This window comes from Bos indicus x Bos taurus, chromosome 5, assembly GCF_003369695.1.
Source record: "Bos indicus x Bos taurus breed Angus x Brahman F1 hybrid chromosome 5, Bos_hybrid_MaternalHap_v2.0, whole genome shotgun sequence".
Taxonomy (NCBI): Eukaryota; Metazoa; Chordata; class Mammalia; order Artiodactyla; family Bovidae; genus Bos; species Bos indicus x Bos taurus.
In genome coordinates this window covers 13,727,043-13,746,102 of record NC_040080.1, presented here as the reverse complement: position 1 = coordinate 13,746,102, position 19,060 = coordinate 13,727,043, and the positions used below count along the sequence as shown (strand labels likewise).

General features: G+C 54.5%; 1 protein-coding gene across 4 annotated transcripts in view; it reads right to left on the bottom strand.

Annotated features, from left to right (window-relative positions):
- Nucleotides 1-2,855: 2,855 nt before the first annotated feature.
- The window catches only part of PRMT8 (protein arginine methyltransferase 8), a 71,158-nt gene continuing 54,953 nt past the window's right edge, over nt 2,856-19,060 (bottom strand). For 3 of the 4 annotated variants that reach the window (XM_027541048.1, XM_027541047.1, XM_027541050.1), the window contains 4 exons: nt 16,914-17,029; nt 10,800-10,950; nt 4,479-4,600; nt 2,856-3,703 (listed from right to left, as the gene is read on the bottom strand). In XM_027541048.1, the coding sequence (XP_027396849.1) occupies nt 3,620-3,703; nt 4,479-4,600; nt 10,800-10,950; nt 16,914-17,029 (473 nt within the window). In that variant the 3' untranslated portion in view covers nt 2,856-3,619. The remainder of the gene's footprint in view (nt 3,704-4,478; nt 4,601-10,799; nt 10,951-16,913; nt 17,030-19,060) is intronic. The other variant, XM_027541049.1, reaches the window with a different exon arrangement.

Sequence of the window (19,060 nt, the reverse complement as noted above, 5' to 3'; positions counted from 1 at the left end):
TGGCTCTGGACAAGGGGCCGGCATGTCCACTGTGGTCAGACTGCCCAGCCTCAGGAAGCCAGGCTCATCCCAGTGGTCTCAGGACCACAGGCGAGGGTCTGGGCCCAACACACCCAAGGGTCTAAGGTGAGGTAGGAAGCTTCACAGGTGGGGCTGCACTCAGAAACCAAGGCGTGTGGACAGGTGCCATTCAAGATGCCAGGTGGGGAGCAGGGATTCAGAAAAAACAGTCTTTAGGAAGGGAATTCAAGAAACCAGGCTGGGGACCCTCCATGCCGTAGAGAAGGTGGAGAGAACAAGATAAAGCCCCAACCCTGTGTGGGACCTGAGACTTAAAGATAGGAGATAGGGCTTCCCTGGTGGTCCAGTGGTTAAGAATCCGCCTGCCAATGCAAGGGACACAGGTTCCATCCTTGGTCCAGGAAGATCCCACATGCTGAGGGGCAATTAAGCCCATGAACCACTACTACTGAGCCTGTGTGACTAGAGCCCATACACTGCAGCAAGAGGAACCACTGCCATGAGAAGCCCACTCACCATGACTAGAGTAGTCCTGACTCCCCAGCTAGAGAAAGCCCGTGCGGGGCCATGAAGACCCAGCACAGTCAACAGTAAATAAATAATAAATATTTTTTTTAAAAGATAGGAGATAAAGCAGAGCAGAAACCCAAGGATCTGAATTGGTCAGAAGGCCAGGGACAGACTCCTGACCAGGGGACCACCCCGAGGCACAGCGATGGGCTGGAGCCAGCTATCAGTTGGCTGGGTGCTGAGTGTGGTGCCCAGAGGAGAGGAAGGCCACAGAGACAGGACAAAGGGGAGATGGGCATCTCCTGAGCGGCACAGATAGAAGGGACAGGAACCTGGAGCCCTTGAGTCACGCTGGGGCACGTATTGAGGAAGTCAAGCCCGTCTGCTGTCACCGTGTAGACTCCACCTGCAACCCCACTCTGTCCAGGGGAAATACGGGCAGAACGAGAAAGGTCTCTGCCCTCGGAGCTTGTGGTCCAGCGGGGAACCTGGACCTCAGTGGACCTCAGAGCAAGCAGCGTGTACAAGCAAGCCAAAATCAGACCAGAAAAGGGGCATCGCAGCTGCAGGCTTGGGGAGAAGTGCGGTGGGGATGCAATGGGGAAGTTCCCCAGAGAGGGAAGAGAGAGACACGGAGAAAGTCACTACTGGGTTTTGTAGTCTCAAAAGAATGGAAGAAAAAAGGAAGGTAGGAATGAAGGAAGGGAAGGCGGGAGAGAGAAAGGAAGGAAGGAAAACAAGGAAGAAGGAAAGAGAGAGGGAGGCAGAGTTGGGGAAAACAGGTTTGACAAGTGAAGCGGTCTCCCGCGGGAATCCCCAAGGTCAAGCTGAGACCTCATCCCCTACAGAATGTACTCAGAACGGACACTGCTTGTTTCCCACTGAGTCAGGGGAGATGGCAGTCCCACTGCAGCGCTCCCACGGGCAGGAGGGAGGGGGCTGCTGTGGACATGCTCCTCCATGTCCCCCAGGCTTCACTCTTGGAGCCCCAGGAGCTGATGCAGCAGGTGCTGAAGGCCCAGGGCCCGGGGAGGCCTCTGGGGTGCCCGCTTCTCAGCTGGTGGCTGGAGAGGCCCGAAAGACTGCCGGTTCTTTGCTCAGCGTGGGCCTCCCTTCCAGGCCCCCAGGGATGTCAGGGACACCTGCAGCCCCCAGAGGCCTGGAGCTCCTGGAAGCGCATCCTCCTTGCTGGCTCTCGGCGGCCATGGAGGATTTGACCCCATGGACCATGAATGGACTCTCCAAAGCTGGATGGACAGGACTGCCTACTCCCATACTTCCACCACAGGGGGTTCCCCTCGAGTGCCCTTGGGGGACCCCACCCCGGTCCTTCCTCGACCCCCTTCCTTCTTTTAACACTCTTACTGTTGTCCTCGAGTTAAGTTTCTCTATTTTTCTTGTCCAAAACATATGATGAAAACATTCCATGATTTGCATGCATGGTATTTGTCTCTAGTTATAACGAGAGGCCTCCCCAACTGGAAGGGCAGAGGACTGAGCACAGGGTGGGTGTAGGGGAGCCGGGGGGTGCAGAGGGCATCTAAGCAGGCCTGGAGATAGGGTGGCTCCTCCATGACCCCTCTCCTCCCCCCCTCCCCCACCCTGGAGCCCAGAGGCTCAGCTACCAAAGTGGAGGGGTGAGGGGGGCCCTGTGCTCAACCCCAGGGCTCTGGGGAAGCCAACATGTACACAGAAGCTCTAGTGGTAAAGAAACTGCCTGTCAATGCCGGAGACATAAGAGACACGGGTTTGGTCCCTGGGTCGGGAAGATCCCCGAAATAGGAAATGGCAACTCACTCCAGTATTCTAGCCTGGAGAATCCCATGGACAGAGGAGCCTGGTGGGCTACAGTCCATGGGGTCAGAAAGACTCAGACACGACTGAAAGCCTTAGCACACACGCAGTGAAAGGGCAGGCTCCCTGCCGCTGGAATCAGTGGTCATGTTCCCGGGCACTGCCATCCAGAAACCCCAGCCCCGAATCAAGAGCTCAGCCACCACCTCCTGCCTCCTCTGGACCCTCCCAACCTTTCTTGCCCCTGACCTTGGTCCCTCTCCAGGCTACATCTGGCCTCCCATTCCAGAGCACTCGATGTTAGCCCATGTCCCCTGACCCCCACTCCAGAACCCTCCTCCCATCCCGGAGGGTCACAGGGGAGATGCCCTCAGACAGGTCCCAGCTTCACGGCTCCCTCACCAAGCAGCCGCCTTCCTTTTGAGAGCAGCGCCATCCGCTCTTCTGTTCCACTGTGGCCTCTGACTTCCTCCCGCACGACCCGCCCCGCCCCCGCACGCCCCCAGAGCACGAGGAATGCAGCCGCCCCATCTCTTCACTCTCGTGTGCATTTATTGAGCGCCCACGGAGTGTGCGGTCCTATGCCCAGGGTTCGGAGCCACAGTCTAGTCAAAAGGAGACCGGAGCTAATACAGAGAACGTTTCATAGCTGGGAAGGGCTGGGGACGGGAGAGAACTAATCACAAAACAAATTTCTATTGGAAAGCAACAGAATCTCCTCTGAGAGTAATATATATTCTACGCACGCGCACACACACACACGCACACACACTCCTGTGATGAACACGGACGTCACCCGCTTGACTGTATCTGCACACACATACAGGTGCGCGGGGTTAAGTAACTAACCGGGATGTTGTCCGCGCACGCGCACGCGCACTGCCGCACGCGCGTAGAGTCTGGCTTATGCTATCAAAGACACTAGTCTCCAGGTTCTAGAGAAGCAATCTGACCTAGATGCCTGCAGCATGCAAAACTTGAGGATCCGAGAGTCACGGTTAAGGAGGACGATGGGGACACGCGTGGACTCCTCCATCGGGGCCCGGCTGCCGCGCTGGCCGTGGCTCAAGGTCGGGAAAACAGAGCCTCTGAGAAGGGCCCCCCGGAGCAGAGCCGAGGGGCTGGGGGCCCTTGGCCCAGGGGCAGGGCCCTCGGGAGGCCGGCGGAGTTCACCAGTCTCGAGGGCACTCCAGGTTGGATCGTGTCGTCCTGCAAACAGGGTCCCTGGTGTTCGAGCCGCAGATGGGGGCGAGTTTCCGGGCTGGCTCTCGCTCTCTGCAGCCTCCCACGTGTGCTAACGCATTTTGTAGTAATTAGATACAGATGTTTCGCACAGCTGTCCCTTAAAATCCAAGTCTACTGTGAAATCGAGGTCTCGCTGCAAAGGAGGAGGAGTCGAGGCGTCAGCACCGAGGAGCCCTGGGACCACGCCCCTCCCCGCAGGCGGAGGGCCGCGCGCATTTGAGCTGCTAAGAGCTTCCAGCTCAGGACACCCCACGAACAGCCCTCACGAGCCTCTTCCGGAGCCTCATTATCCTCTTGGGAAAGTCGTTGGTTTCTAACCTAAATCTTTCCTGTGAGAATATAGAAATGTCCCCTCCGGTTTCAACTCGGGAGGAGTGGAGCGGTTGCTTCTCAGAGGAAGAGGCCCCAGACAACCCCCTCCCCCACCCCCAACCTTGGCATTTGCAGGGCCAGTGCCCGTACCCGCACCCGGGGAGTGAGGGGGCGGGCCCAGAGAGAACCACACCATCCAGCCCACCAGGCCAACTGGAGGAATGCGAACTTGTCTTCCAGGCCACCAGACACGGTGGTTTCCTGGCTCAGCTCATCCCAAACGAGGTGAAACCCATGGCCACAGTCTCTGCTCAGGGAACCCCTCTCATCAAGGGCTGGAAGCTGCCCTCATGGTGGGGAGGGTCCCAGGGGGCCCTGCAGGAGGGCTCCAATGCTCCAGTTTTAAGGGGTCCAGGTTGGGTGTTTCTAGGGTGCCATCACGGCCACACCTGCCTTTCTTCCACTTCGCCTATAACTTTCCTGATTGTGCACAAGGTGCCCAGGTCCCTGCCAGCCAGTGGGGGAAACCCCCTCCATGTCCCTCCTCCTCTCTGCGCCACCTCCCCCTCCAAACCCCCAGCTCCCCCAGCACTCACCACGTTTTTGGCATTTGGCTTCATGGATATAGTCCCGTAGATCTCCTCCCCTCTCCGGACAGTGAGGTAATCTTCCAGGTAGAAGACGGTCTGCTTCCAGTGGGTGTAGGGGGCATCAGGGGCTGAGGGAGAGAAGGGAGAGTCACAGGAGACGCCTCCAGGGGCTTTCCTGGTGGTCCACTGGCTAAGACCTCTGCGCTCCCAGTGCAGGGGAAAGTGAAAGTCGCTCAGCTGGGTCCCCATGGACTATACAGTCCATGGAATTCTCCAGGCTAGAATACTGGAGTGGGTAGCCTATCCCTTCTCCAATGGATCTTCCCGACCCAGAAATCGAAACGGGGTCTCCTGTATTGCAGGTGGACTCTTTACTAGCTGGGCTACCAGGAAAGCCCCAGTGCAGGGGGCCAGGGTTCAATTCCTAGTAGGGGAACTAGATCCTCCGTGCTGCCGCTGAAGATCCCACGTGCTGAACTAAGACCTGGTGCAGTCAAATAAATATTTTTTAAAAAGAGAGAGAGAGATGTCTCCAGAAGGGCTGGGACCCCACCCGGAAGCTGCTGGGTTTCTTCTGGGACATGCTGAACACTCTGCCCAGCCCTCTCACTGGGTCAGGTGCCCAAGTTCTGGCAGGCCTCCCCACTCAGCCCAGGGGCTCAACTTGTCATCAACTCCCCACGCCCTCCAAACTGAGGATCTTAGTGGACAACCAGAGGAGAAACCAACTGACATTACAAGGTCATACCAAGGGTAGTATTAACACAAATGAATCTCAAAATGCTGCTGTTTCATTGGTTCAACAGAGTGAAGACTTGCAGACAAATGTAGGGGAGAGATACAGAGGGCAGTCCATCCACTCTCCTGTTAAATGACAGCACTCACACCAACTCCACAGCTAAACCAGTTTCCCCAGTTTCATGGATATCCCAGCCCTACAGATAGTTTTCTCTGCCTGCCTCTCTGTCCTAGTTCACAAACCATGGGTGGGTGGTGGCTTCAGGATGATTCCAGTGTGCTACATTCTTAGGCACTTTATTTCTATTATTATTACATCGGCTCACCTCAGGTCATCAGGCATTACATCCCGGAGGTTGGGGACCCCTGCTATAACCCATCCTGCTACTCTTGGCTTAGGCCTGCAGTGGGGTTTCGAACAAGCCTTCCTACCTAGATAGGGTAAAAATTCAGAATGATTCTCCTTCTACAGACCCAATGCTGGTCCACAGCTCACACCTCATGCATGAACCAAAGTCACACTGACGCTCACACCTCTCATGAAATCCCATCCATCCTCTGGGCTCATGACAAATTCTACGACTAGATGAGGGGTCCTGTCCCAGAAGCTGCCGTCCCTCGGACACTCTTCCCTCCTTAACCACCAGCCTCTCCCTTCCTCATCCTCCAAGGTCAATTCTCGGGAGAGCCTCACCTGACCACCTAGCTGGATTAAGGGCGTCCTGAGCCTGTGTGATTACTGTAGCAGTCACACTGCTGCATAACCATCTCTGTCTCTTTTTACTTTCTGTAGTCTCCACAAGACTGCAACCTCCATCAGGACAGGGGTCTGAGGGAATACTATTACACCCTTGGAGCCCATCACCATACTTGCTAGGTCTGTGAGCACCGAATACATGACTGATAGTAAAAAGCCAGAGCGGGTCTGGTGTGAGGCTTCAAGGTACCCAGGGATGTTCAGCAACATTGAGACTTTGGAACCAAAGGGTTGTAGAAAAATACATCTTATCGCCAGTTCCTCTTGTCCTGCAGGCTCTTACCTTCCTCCACCAGGAGGCGTGACTCACGAACACTGATTCATTCTCTTTCCTTACAACCAGAGTTGAAGGTGGGAAGCCTTGGGGAGGACTTTCAAATATTTCAAAGTCTGTCACATGAAAAGTCTGTGGCCTTATGGATGGCTTTGGAGGCAGAACAAAGGCTAGGCCCTGGACATCATCAGAAGGCAGAGTTTTAATTCGCAGGAAGAGTTGGGGCTGTCCCTCAGTCATACTGGCCACTGGTGATCCAGCCTGAAGGAATTCACACACAGCCTGCATGGAGATTTATCGCACCCACAGTGGGACCAAGATCATTCAACCCTCAGGATCTATTTTAACTGTCTGTGTCCTTCGTAATAGACTAGCTTGATCAAATGTCAGTGCTTTGAATACAGATCTGAGTAGCCTTCAATATGTGTCTTTGGGAAATCGATGCAAAGTCAAGGTCGTGGGGAGGGGAAGCAGCCTGAGCATTTGGAAGGGCTTGAAGGAGAATCATGAACATGGAGTCTGTGCTGCTCATATTGTGAATCTCCAAACATGTCCAGCCTTCCTGGCCTCCAAGGCATACTGCTGCCCGTGGGCAAAGTCCAACTGTTCCCAGTACCTTCTCTGCCAGTGGCACCTAAACGAATTGTCAAAAGATAGCTTCCGGGGTGTGCGGAGAATGGCAGTGAGTGACTGACAGCACTCTCGCCGCCACCGCCACCCACGCCCAGACAGGTGCCACTCCTTTTCTTAGAGACCTTCAGGCAAGGAGATTCCAGCAACTTCCTCTGTCTCCTAATCAGATGCCCTGGGAGACTCCCAGAGACTTCACTGACTCAGATCTGCCAGCCAGCGAGCCCAGACCATCCGCCTCTGATGCTGACCCCCCAAAACGTGCCAGCCTTGAGTTGGAGGAAAGGGATTTTTTTCCCTCAACATCAACATTAAAAGGTTAACAACTTCCCCAAACATCTCATTTCTGTGATGGGTCCACAGACTCATTGTCTAAAGCAGTTTTTTCAATCTGGGGCCTCCATCAGGGTCTCCAAGAGAAGCTGATTGCAATGTAGATGTTTTGACTCTGGTCCTAGGGATTTGAAATGAGTAATTCTAGGGTGTGAGAAGGGGGCAGGTTTGCCAAGACATAAAAATCTCATGTAGATATACAACCAAGGCCGCAATGGCTGTGCAGACCCAGTCCTTCACACCCTATACATCTGTTGGGTGGGTATCAGTGGAAAGGACATTTAATGAGGCAACAAGAGGCCCAGTGTCCAGCCTCCTCCTGCACTGTGACTCTGGCACGCACGTTCTACATCTGCAGAAGGTTTATCTCCTGAGGGACTGTGAGGATTAGATGATGGGAAGCGGGGGAAGACCGAGTATGACCATCTCCTGTTGCGCCCAGGTCCATGTTCCCAGCGTAATTATCAAGAGCTCTCCTCTTTACTCTCAAACTGTCCTCAATTGAAAGATGAATTGCACGGTCACCTTAAATACAGATATATTTATATAACATATCAGGCCCAGATCAGTGGTTATTGACTCTTTGTGGAAAGCGGTATGTCATGTCATTTATCCATCAACTATGGCTCTGGTTTGTAAAGCAGGGCTGCCGCACTTGGTCTGGAATGTTCTAGGACTGATTCCCCAGAGAGTTGCTGTGCACAAAGGTGAGCACTCAGCATCACTGTGGACCACGACATCCGGAGATGTGGTCAGTGAACGGGCTTTTCCCTCCCTCCCAGCCCCAACTACAACTGTCAAGGTCATATCAGTGGCTTTTAAATTTCCATTATAATAATACTGTCATTCACTCCCTCATTCATGCATTCGCTCATTCATTCAGCAGACATCCACTCAGGATGCCTATCATACGCTTGACATGGTCCTAAAAGTGGGGAACAGCAGCCAGTACAGCCTTGCCCCACGAGATCCGACAGCCTATGTGAGAAGACACTCGGGTAGCTGGCCATAACGTCCAGTGGGAGTTGTGACTGGTTGTGACAGAGGCTGGGAGTGGGGCACACAGGGGCCGGTGGGTACGAGCAGAGGGCCCTCTCACAGGAAGATTTTTCCTGGTGCTTTTGGAGTCAGAGTGGAATCCTGCCTTCTGGTCTCTTGCCAGTGATTAAGGGGATGGTAGTTCTTTCTGGAATTTAATACTTCTTCAGCTGTGAATTTGTAATTCTATTCCCTAAGGTTTTCACAAGCTTTTCAGAGAATTCAAGACTATGCATGAAGAAGCTTCTTTGACCTGGGAAGCTGACTCAGTGTCACAGGGTAGCCAAGCTGGGAAAGCGGCTGCCAGGCCATTGAAGTCCATCCGGGCCATTTCACTCATGATGAGCCCAAAGGCCAGAAAGGGACCCACTCAGATTTATTTCCACTGCCGGCCGCCTTCCCTTGCTGATTCCTGGAAAAACTAGTACTTAACCCCAGGCTGCTTCCACTCAGCACCGCCCGTCCACCCACTCAGTCTCCCCAAGGGGCCCAGTTCACATATTCCACCCCACCCGCAGAGGATATGTCCAGGGGGCAGGGCCGCCGGGCCCGCCGGCTGGTTGGCACAGCCCAGAGCCCTGCGTGGCTGTGCCCATTTGCAACAGCTTCTGCCCAGAGCTTCGGGGGGAAGACACGGGCAGAGCCATTAGCAGGGATGGTTTCCAAGCTGCACAACGTGACGTGCTTTCCAGTGTGTCTCCTGGAGCAGCTCCAGCCCCCGGGGGCCCATGGGGAGGAACCACTTAGAACAACCTGCATTTCAGCTTAAGTTCAAAGCTAGCTGAGACCAAACAATACCTTATTTAGGCCTGTACGTACACATGAAACAACTTTTTAAAAATAGCAGGGGATAATTAACCCAAAATTCAGGATAATGTTCATCTGGTGGCGATGTGGGGAATGGGATAAGGGGACCACCCAGGTAGATGCAAAGATGTTGATAGCATTGACGTCCTTGAGTTAGGTAGTAAGCTCACAGGGATTTATTTTGTGACTCTGAATTAATTTAATCTCCTGTGTTATCAGTCATGTCCAACTCTGCGACCTCGTGGACTGTAGCCCACCAGGTTCCCCTGTCCATGAAATTTTCCAGGCAAGAATACTGGAGCAGGTCACTTCCTACTCCAGGGGCTCTTCCTGACCCAGGGAGCGAACCCATGTCTCCTGCTTGGCAGGCAGATTCTTTACCACTGAGCCACCTGGGAAGCCCTCTGAATTAATTGACTTACATTTATTAATTATAAACCTTATTGTATTATGCTTGTTAATAATATATTTCAGTTTAATATTTATATTCTAATGAACAATGGTTTATCTCATGATATTAACTAATACATTTACATTCTACTAATAATAAACTTATTTCTAGTCACTATTTCATTCGAATTAACAATACTTTATTTACAATCTAGTTACTGAGCTAGGTGGCAAGTTCACGAGTGTTTGCTGTATTAATTAAAACATAAGCAAAAAGTGAACCGCGCGTGGCAGTATGTCATAGCAGTATGTCATGAGCCAGGAGTCAGGATTAATCTATTTCTGTGCATCTGGGGTCCCTAAACACAAAGAGGAAATACTCTTTCCTTGGTGGTCAGAGTGCAGAGGGTCTGAGTAAACCCGACTGCCAAACCCATGCCAGCTGGTAAAGATGGTAGGACATCTCTTACACGCTGGATCAAACCCTATGCTGACACCCACCAGAAACAGACCATCTCAGGGAAAGAAAGACCCCAGCTGGGAGCTAGCTACAATGCTGGAGCCCAGGCATTAGAGACACAGAACTCTTTCCAGAGAACCCTTGCCCCCTGACTTTCTCATCTCCGGCAGCAGGGTGGGTGGGCCCTGCGGGAGGCATATCCCAGGACTGGAAGAGGGAGAAACAGCCATGTGGCTCCACCCTTGGCCTCCAGTCACAGCCAGCATCCTCCAGCGGGCTCCTCCTCAGCCCCACTGCCCCACCCTTCACCACTGAAAGGCTGAGTCCCACCCATCTGTCAAGGTCCAGGTGAAATATCCTACTCCCTGTGGGCTGAAGGGAGGGGAGCGGCTGATAATGACTGGGACCAGGGTCCTCTGGTTTTCCCGGGATGAGGAGGCACCAGGGCTGGCCTGGCTGATGGAAACCAGAGGACTCCACTTGGTGGTCAGGGGCATCACCTCTGGAAGAAGCCCTCCTGTGAGGAATTAAGGTAAGTCTCTTGCCTGCTCTTTGCCACAAGAAAGTCTCACTCCCCTCCATACCCTCTCCTGCACACAGCAGGTGCTCAGGAAACACTAAATGAATAAGCATGCATTCAAAAAGGCAGCCCCAACACCTGCCCCTGCCCACCCGACACTGGCTCTCAGCGCTGGCCACAGCTGCTACAGTTTTTTACCTTCTCCTCTAGCAGCCAGAACCATGGCATTCCTCCAGGACTGGAGAGGCTTGCGAGGTGCCAAGTGAGGATCCCTGGCTGATGCCCCCCGGCCCTTGCCCCACGTCCAGGCTGGGGAGATCACATCCTACAGAGCCTGGGCACCAGGCCAGGTGGGTCTGGAAGGCCAGCAGGAGGCTCACCTGTGGAAAATCCCATTTTCTTGTGGCACTTGGTAAACTCGATATTGAAATAGGTGACCAGGGCGTGGACGTAGTCGTTGCGCTGTACCTGCAGGCAGAAGGCAGACGTGAAGGACAGCTCCTCCGTCTTCACCGTGTAAATGTCCACCTCCTGCAGTCCAGAGGAGAGAACGTGCGGGTCAGCACCTCTGCCGGGTCTGGGTCCTGCCTGAGGCTTCATCCCCTAGGGAGACTATAGACCACAGACTCCCCTGGGTGTCACATTTCTTGGGACCACGTCCCAGGCCCACCCACCACAAGCTCCCCCATCCTTTCTCGGGTGGAGTCTGCTCAGTGCGTGCATGTGTGCATGCTCAGTTGCTCAGTCCTCTCCGACTCTTTGCAATTGCATGGACTGTAGCCCGCCAGGCTCCTCTGTCTATGGGATTCTCCAGGCAAGAATACTGGAGTGAGTTGCCATTTCCTTCTCCAGGATCCAAGGATCCAACTCAGGTCTCATGTCTTCTGTGCTGCCAGGTGGGTTCTTAACCACTAGCGCCACCTGGGAAGCCTCGTACTGGGGGGCAAATTCCAAGGGGTGGGGTAGGGAGGTGGGGTGCCCCAGAGCCACTGCATTAAAGCAGCCACCTGCTCCATCAAGCCCTCCTGGGTTCCAGCAGAGCTGGACTACTCATTTCCCATCAACAAGAGACACTGAGAACCGAGCCCACACAATCACAGGCTGAGCCGAGGGAAGTCTGCTGACCATTTATCACCAGCTGGACAGTTAAATACATAAAACGGGGAAATAAGAGGTGAGAATTTTTCAGTTCTAGCTGGGAATGGAGAACACAAAGAACTGATAACTCTAACAGTTTCAGCCGGGAAGTGACTGAAAATCAATCTTGGGTGGCAGCAGGAGTCATGAATTACGGTTTGCAGTGTGGTATTCTCTCTGTGCAGAGGATGCTGACCTGACGTGGGCCACCTCCAGTGAGACAGGACAAAGCTCCCCAGGCATCCAGACCACTTTCGGTGAGGTCTAACTGCTGGGTTGCACAGTAGGGACCTCTGTCCTGAAAGCTCTGTGCAAGCCAGACAGACACCTGTGTGCCTGGAAATGGTTCCCAAGGGTGTGCCTGAGACCCGGATGATGGAAGATGCTGGGAATAAGTAGGAGAGAGGGGTCTTAGGGGAGGGGGGAGGAAAGACAAAGAGGCTTTTATCTCTACAGGTTTCTAGGATGAAGAAAGGAATCCCAGGACCTTCAAAACCAAGTCCTGCCTCCACAGGGTGGACAGAGGCAGAGGTGAGGCCAAGTCAGCAGCCAGCCCAGAGCCCCATTACGGTGCAGGGTGGCAGCTTCAACACCCAATGACCTGTTGGTTGGGAAGAGGAAGTGACTGCAGGTGTTGGGGACTGTGGGGGCCCTTGATGTCGGTGACATCACTTCAGATAAGCCATGCTATGCTTCTAGAGCCTAAGGATGGGGAACAAAGACTAAAGGTCCTTGTGAGGCCAGGTCAGGCATCCAGAATCCAGCAGAGTCAGAAAGCTGGTCCCCTGTTACCCTGGGAATGCGTGAGCCCTAAGAGCATCCCCAGGAAGTTAGTGGCCCTGGACACCTGACCACCCCCAGGCAGGATTTGCTCACTGCCTACCAGGCGGCCAGTCCTCCCCAACGTCTCCAGTCAGTAGGTCCTGCTTCAAAACCAGCCTCTGTATCTTCCACCCACAGAACAAGCCAATGCCTGCTCCTGCTCACATGGATCCCCAAACTTTCTCTTCTCCTGTGTAAACGGCCTCTCCTAAGTCATGATTTCATCTCCTTCTCCCTCCTCACTGGGGCTTCCCAGGTGGAGCCAGTGGTAAAGAACCCGCCTGCCAATGCAGGAGATATAAGAGACACGAGTGCGATCCCTGGGTCGGGAAGATCTCCTGGAGGAGGAAGTGGCAACCCACTCCAGTGTTCTTGCCTGGGAAAGTCCCTGGACAGAGGAGCCTCGTGGGCTACAGTCCATGGGGCTGGAAAGAGTTGGCCACAACTTCTAGCCTAGGGGGTCCCTTCTAGTGGGGACCTACCTCTAGCAGCTGTGTGCTGTGTGTGGGCTCATTTGCCTCCTGACCCAGGGATCGAGCGGGCATCTCCTACACTGGCAGGTGGACTTTTTCACCATTGTGATGCCTGGGAAGCCCCACTTCTAGCAGCCTCTGACCTCAAGGACCACCCTGCTGGCTCCTACCTCCTTTAGGCAGGTAAGCCCCTCCCCCACTGAGCCGCTCTCAGAATCCGTGTCCTTTCCACCTGGGACCAGAGTGCAGCGGCCGGGGGCGTGGTGGCAGCGGTGTCCTTCATTCTATGCCACCCTGTGAGCTTGGGCATTGCCCCATCGGGAAGCCTGTCTAGCTGCAGCACCTGTCAGCTCACACCACTGGTCATCCCTCCCGTGCACGCATCTGGAGGTCCCTCCCACCCAACAACTCTCAGAGCACCGGAGCTTAACTGGGTTTTTGTTGGGGGCTTCAGCTCAGTCTCCAGGGCTGGGCTCATGGTGTCTACACTCACTAGCTTCTCCATCTCTTTCTCCATTGGGGCCAGCCCACCTGTCTCCAGGCTCCTCCCAAAGTCCCTGTCCCTGTCCCTGTGCCCTTGGCCACCAGCCCAGCCTGGTCTTTGTACACTGCTTCTGGCTCGGCTCAGCGGTCTCACCGCCTCTGCCCCTGTCCCCACCATCAGACCAGAGCTCGTTAGACACAGGGACCGGACGTGATGGTCCGTGCACCCTCGGTGTGTGACCTGGCCCCTAAAACTCATCATTTTCCTCCTGACACTGTCTTCCCGCCTGACGACTCTCCCTCCCACCCACCCCCAGGCCTCCCCTTCAGTGTGCATTTGTGTGCGCTCAGTCGTGCCCAGCTCTGTGTGACCCCATGGACTGTAGCCCTCCGCTCCTCTGTCCACGAGATGCTCCAGGCAAGAATAGCTCCTCTGTCCATGAGATGCTCCAGGCAAGAATATTGAAGTGGGTTCAGACCAACCCACCAACCTAAGATGGATTCAGGCTATGCCGCTCCCTGGATCTAAAGCCTTCCAGAACTTTCTAGGACTCACCTATAAATATCCCAGCCTCTGGGCCTGGACCCAGAGAGCAACCTGGGAAGTACGCTGTGTGACTCACCTGGACTTGGTTTCTTCCTTCTCTGGCCTCCCCTCACTTCCTCACCACTCTCAGTGTGCACAAGAGCACACATGCACGCATACACACGCGTGCACACACACACACACACACACACACACCACCCCATCTATCAGGGATTCTGTCTCTATGGGGTTCTCAGATGTCCATCAACAAAATGTCAGTGCTCTGACAGCATTCTCTAGGTCCTCCAGACATTTGCCTCTAAACAGGGGCCTCTGCAGGAACAAAAGCCGTCCAGACTGAAAGTCTGATATTCATTAAAACGGGAAAGACAGAGGGGCAGCTGCTCTTTTGGAGTGCCCCTCCTCCGCCCTGCCATCTGTGCCTCATAGACACAAGGCCCTCTGGGTCGGATCCCCCCTCCTCTTAGACTCAAAGTCTCCAGAGTCAGACCCATCACCTGCCCCCCGGAGCCCTGATCCCTCTGCCAGAAAGCTTCCTCTTTCTGCAGCAGCAGCAGCAGTAGCTCTGAGACCCCAGGGGGACCCCTGACGAGGCCTCAGGCCACACCAACAGGCGCAGGGCTCCGCAGGCATCGGTGACTCTGAGGAGCCAGGCCGCTGCTGTCCCCACTATGTCATGTTACAAACAGACGTCTCAGAGCAGAAGGCTGGTCAAAACAGAGTCTTAATTATCATCAAGTGTCACAAGCCGCAACGTTAATAGCGATGAAAATAGCAATTAAGTGTGTGAAGAAGGGCAACTGTTTTCCCAACAGACCCGGGAAGACAGTGCTGAGCACAGTAGCAAGAGCTGATGGACGGCTCTCCTGGTGGCGGAAGCAAACACAGCCGACCTTGCCCTTCTCAGAGAGCACAGGAAGGAAGGTGACTGGCCGGGGAGGGCCCGGAGCTCCGGTTTCTGCCATGCCTCCAGCCCCAGGCTGCACTCCGGAGAGACCCTGGCCTGTTCCTGGCTGGGCGGGGGAGAGGAAGGAGGGGAGACAGAGCAGGCCAGTCCAGGACCAGCAGTGGGCGTGCACAAGGGCTGTGGCCACCCCTGCCCGGTAGGGGCAGAGAGTGACCTGGGAAGGAATTTCATCCCCTGTGGGAAAATGCTTAACGGCTCCATGCAGCTGCCGTGTGCCATTTGGGCAAATTCAACGGCACCAGGTGATTTCCACTCATGCTACAATATTTGCAGGAATGTTTTGCACCATGGGTGAATTATCTGGAGTGTAGTTTGCTGGACCTGGGCTTCGCTGGTGGCTCAGATGGTAAGGTCCAGTCCCTGGGTTGGGAAGGTCCCCTGGAGAAGTGAATGCCTACCCACTCCAGTATTCTTGCCTGGAGAATCCCATGGACGGAGGAGTCTGTCCTGTAGACCCCCACGGCTCCACAGTTCATGGGGTCGCAAAAAGCCAGACAGGACGGAGCAACTAAGCACATGATAGTTTGCTGGACCTCCTAGGCCAGAAGGGAGAAGCTTCATGGGCAGAGGGGCTGGTGGGAAGAAATAAAAGGACGTTTGCTCATCATGAGTCCTGCCTGGACTCGGAACCGGCAGAGGTAACAGGTGGCAAAACCCTCCAGCGTGAGGCCAAGGCAGGATGAGAGGGAAGCATCCTTTATCTGATGGGACCTGTATGAGGTTCGCCTAGTTTTATCTGTCCTCCAGGGTCCCTTCTAAATCCAAGATGACAAGGGTTCCTTATGAGGAACACAGCGACCAGGGACTGGGGACTGACTGCTCTCCCCTGGACAAAGCCGCGGTTTGCATTCACCCTGCAGGAACCTCCCCTTCCCCCAGTGGCCCTGGGCTCTTCCCTGTCCCACCCACCAGAGCTCCTGGAACTGCAGTGATGCTCACTGGACCAGAGCGGGCAGGTGTGTTTCAGCACAATGAGGGCTGGGGGGAGGGCCCAGGACAACTGACACAATGAAGCTGGAGACACAGTGAACCCAGATTCTTTGATTAAAAAGTGAACTTGAACCCTGTGAAACGGATGGATGGCTTTCAAGTACCAGGAGTTCTCCTTGGGCCTGGAGGACAGATCAGCATATGTAAATGCAGATACTTAGACAAAGGGCTGGAAAGGTTAACCTGTTGTGTGGACAGTGGTCACCTCCAGGGGGAGCGTGGGGCTGGAAGGGTGGGGAGGTCACGGAGCGCTTTTATTGGTACCCTCGCCAAAGGGGTTTCCCAGGTGGCACTAGTGGTAAAGAAGCCACCTGCCAATGTAGGAGACACAAGAGATGCCGGTTAGATCCCTGGGTCTGGAAGATCCCTTGGAGGAGGAAATGGCAACCCACTCCAGCGTTCTTGCCTGGAGAATCCCATGGACTGGGGAGCCTGACGGGCTACAGTCTATGGGGTCTGAGTGTACACGCACACAGCACAGTTGGCGAGTTTGGATATTTAGTAATAGGAATGCCCTGGGGGAGGACCCTGGTGAGCAGTTCTCCATCTGCACTGAAGACGGAAAGCCATGGAGGACAAGATGTGGAGCCGTGTACAAACCAGGGAGCCCAGGATGCGGTGAGTCCCACCCGGCCATGTCACAGGTACGCTTGGAAGCGGGGGAGTGTGACGCTGACTGCATAGCCGATTGAGGTTTGGGATTTCTTCCCTAAAGCCGCCGTCCTGCTCCGAATAGGGGGGCTTCCCCCGACCTGAGCCTCCAGGACTTCTCTCTCTGATGCTCCCATTCCCCCGACACACACCCCCGCTCACATCACCAGGAGACACGCACTGACCACCCCCCAGCTGTGCCACCATGGAGTCCACTGGCCCTCTTTCGACAGCTCTGCTCAGGGCCAGTGCCTGCTCTCATTGGTCACCCTGGGCTGCCAGAGGCTCCGGCCAGCCGAGGTGGCCTTGCCTCACAGCCTAGGGCCCTGCAGGAGCCTGCGTAGCTTTGACCCCAGGCCTGAGCATCCACGTGGCACAGTAGGCTTCCCTCACCCCCAGGCCCATGCAGGACGCATCTGCAGACCTTTATTAAACAGGCGTTGGTCACCACTTGCTTTGGATCCACGATGTCCACCAGGGGCTCCTTCATGGCAACGTCCCGAATACAAGTCATGTCAAAGCCATAGACGTTCTCCCACCCTGTGGGGACAGAGCGAAATGTGAGGGCCAGCAGCGGGACCCCCAGAAGTCCCTGGGGCCCCCTGAGTCCTAGAGGGTGGGTGGCAGCTTGTGTTCCCTGGTCTGACAACAGGAGAGGTGCTTGCCTGGGGGAGAGTTTCACAAGGTGCCAAACGGTTCTTCACACCATCTAATGTGCACAGGTCCCGATTCAGGGTTAGGAAAAGTGAAGCTCAGAGAGGGTAAGAAACTTCACCGAAGTCACATAGCTAGACTCCTGTCGGGCCAGGACTAGAACCCAGATTCCTGACTGTTCTGTATCTGCTCTCCTCCCTTCTCTCTGAGCCTCAGCATCTCCTAAGAACTCTCTCCTCCACCGTCCCCATTTCTACCCCACTGCCTCGGCTCCATCCTGCCCCACAGCTATAAAGCCATCTCCCTCCTACCTCCCATCCCCACCTACTGAAGCTCTCATGAAGCAGAAAGAAACATGGGATTTCCTGGTTCATGAAACAGGCTGCCATTGGAATCCCAGTGCCATCTTTTACTAGCCAGCTGTTGCTGCTGCTGCTAAGTCACTTCAGTCGTGTCCGACTCTGTGCGACCCCATAGATGGCAGCCCACCAGGCTCCCCCGTCCCTGGGATTCTCCAGGCAAGAACACTGGAGTGTGTTTCCATTGCCATTTCCTTCTCCATGCCCTCATGCAAATCTCCTAGCCTCTCTGATCATCCACTTTCTCAACTGCAAAATGTGAGGTGGGGATCCGGGGTGTCCAGCAGAGGCCTTGCTTTTTTCACACACCACAATGTCCTCATTAGGACCCATCCCGTGAGACATATCCCCCAGGTGGGGCACAGAGCAGCCCAGCAGTGCCCCTTTGCCCCCAGGGGCTGCTCATAAGATGCATTAATCAGGGATTCAGGGTGCAGGGTTGGAAGTCAATGAATGCAAGTCTGATGGTCCAAGTGTTGGTCGCTCAGTCATATCAGACTCTTTGCAACCCCATGGACTATAGCCCACCAGGCTCCTCTGTCCATGGGATTCTCTAGGCAAGAATACTGGAGTGGGTAGCCATGCCCTTCTCCAGGGGTCGACCCAGGGACTGAACCTGGGTCTTATGCATTGCAGGCAGGCTCTCTACCATCTGAGCCACCAAGAAGTCCATGATGGTGCCAGATCACTGGTAAATGACGATCATCACTGGTACCACTGCTTGATCACCCAGCCCTGGCCGGACCCATCACTGACTCTCCCCAGCAACCGCATGAGGATACCTCAATAAAGCAGATGAGAAAATGGGGCTGGCAGCAGCTGGGGCTCGGCTTACATGCATGTGGGATACTGGGCTGGTATCCCACAGCAGGGAAACCGTGGCGCTAGGGCGCAAACCCTGTGTCCTAACCAACACAGTCGTGAAAGCAAGCAGGAATGCCATTTGCTTGCCCCACAGTGCAGAGCCGTCCCCAATCTTTTTGGCACCGGGGACCAGTTTAGTAGCTCAGCTGGTAAAGAATACACCTGCAGTGCGGGAGACCTGGTTTCGATCCCTGGGTTGGGAAGATCCCATGGAGAAGGGAACGGCTACCCACTCCAGTAATTCTGGCCTGGAGAATACCATGGACTGTGTAGTCCATGAGGTTGCAAAGAATCAGACATGACTGAGTGACTCTTACTTTCACCGGTTTCATGTAAGACAATCTTTCCCCGGACAAGGTTGGGGGAGGTGGTTTCAGGATGATTCAAGTGCATTACATGTGTTGGGTGCTTCATTTTTGCTATTTTACGTGAGCCCCACCTCAGATCATCAGCATTAGATCTGGAGGTTGAGGATCCCTTAGCCGAGTCTAGTTACTGGGTGGCTGAATCTCACTTGTTTGTTTACTCAGAGGAGTTTAGAAATACATTGAACTAAACTTGCTTTTGGAGAAGGCAATGGCACCCCACTCCAGTACTCTTGCTTAGAAAATCCCATGGACGGAGGAGCCTGGTGGGCTGCAGTCCATGGGGTCACTAAGAGTCAGACACGACTGAGCGACTTCACTTTCACTTT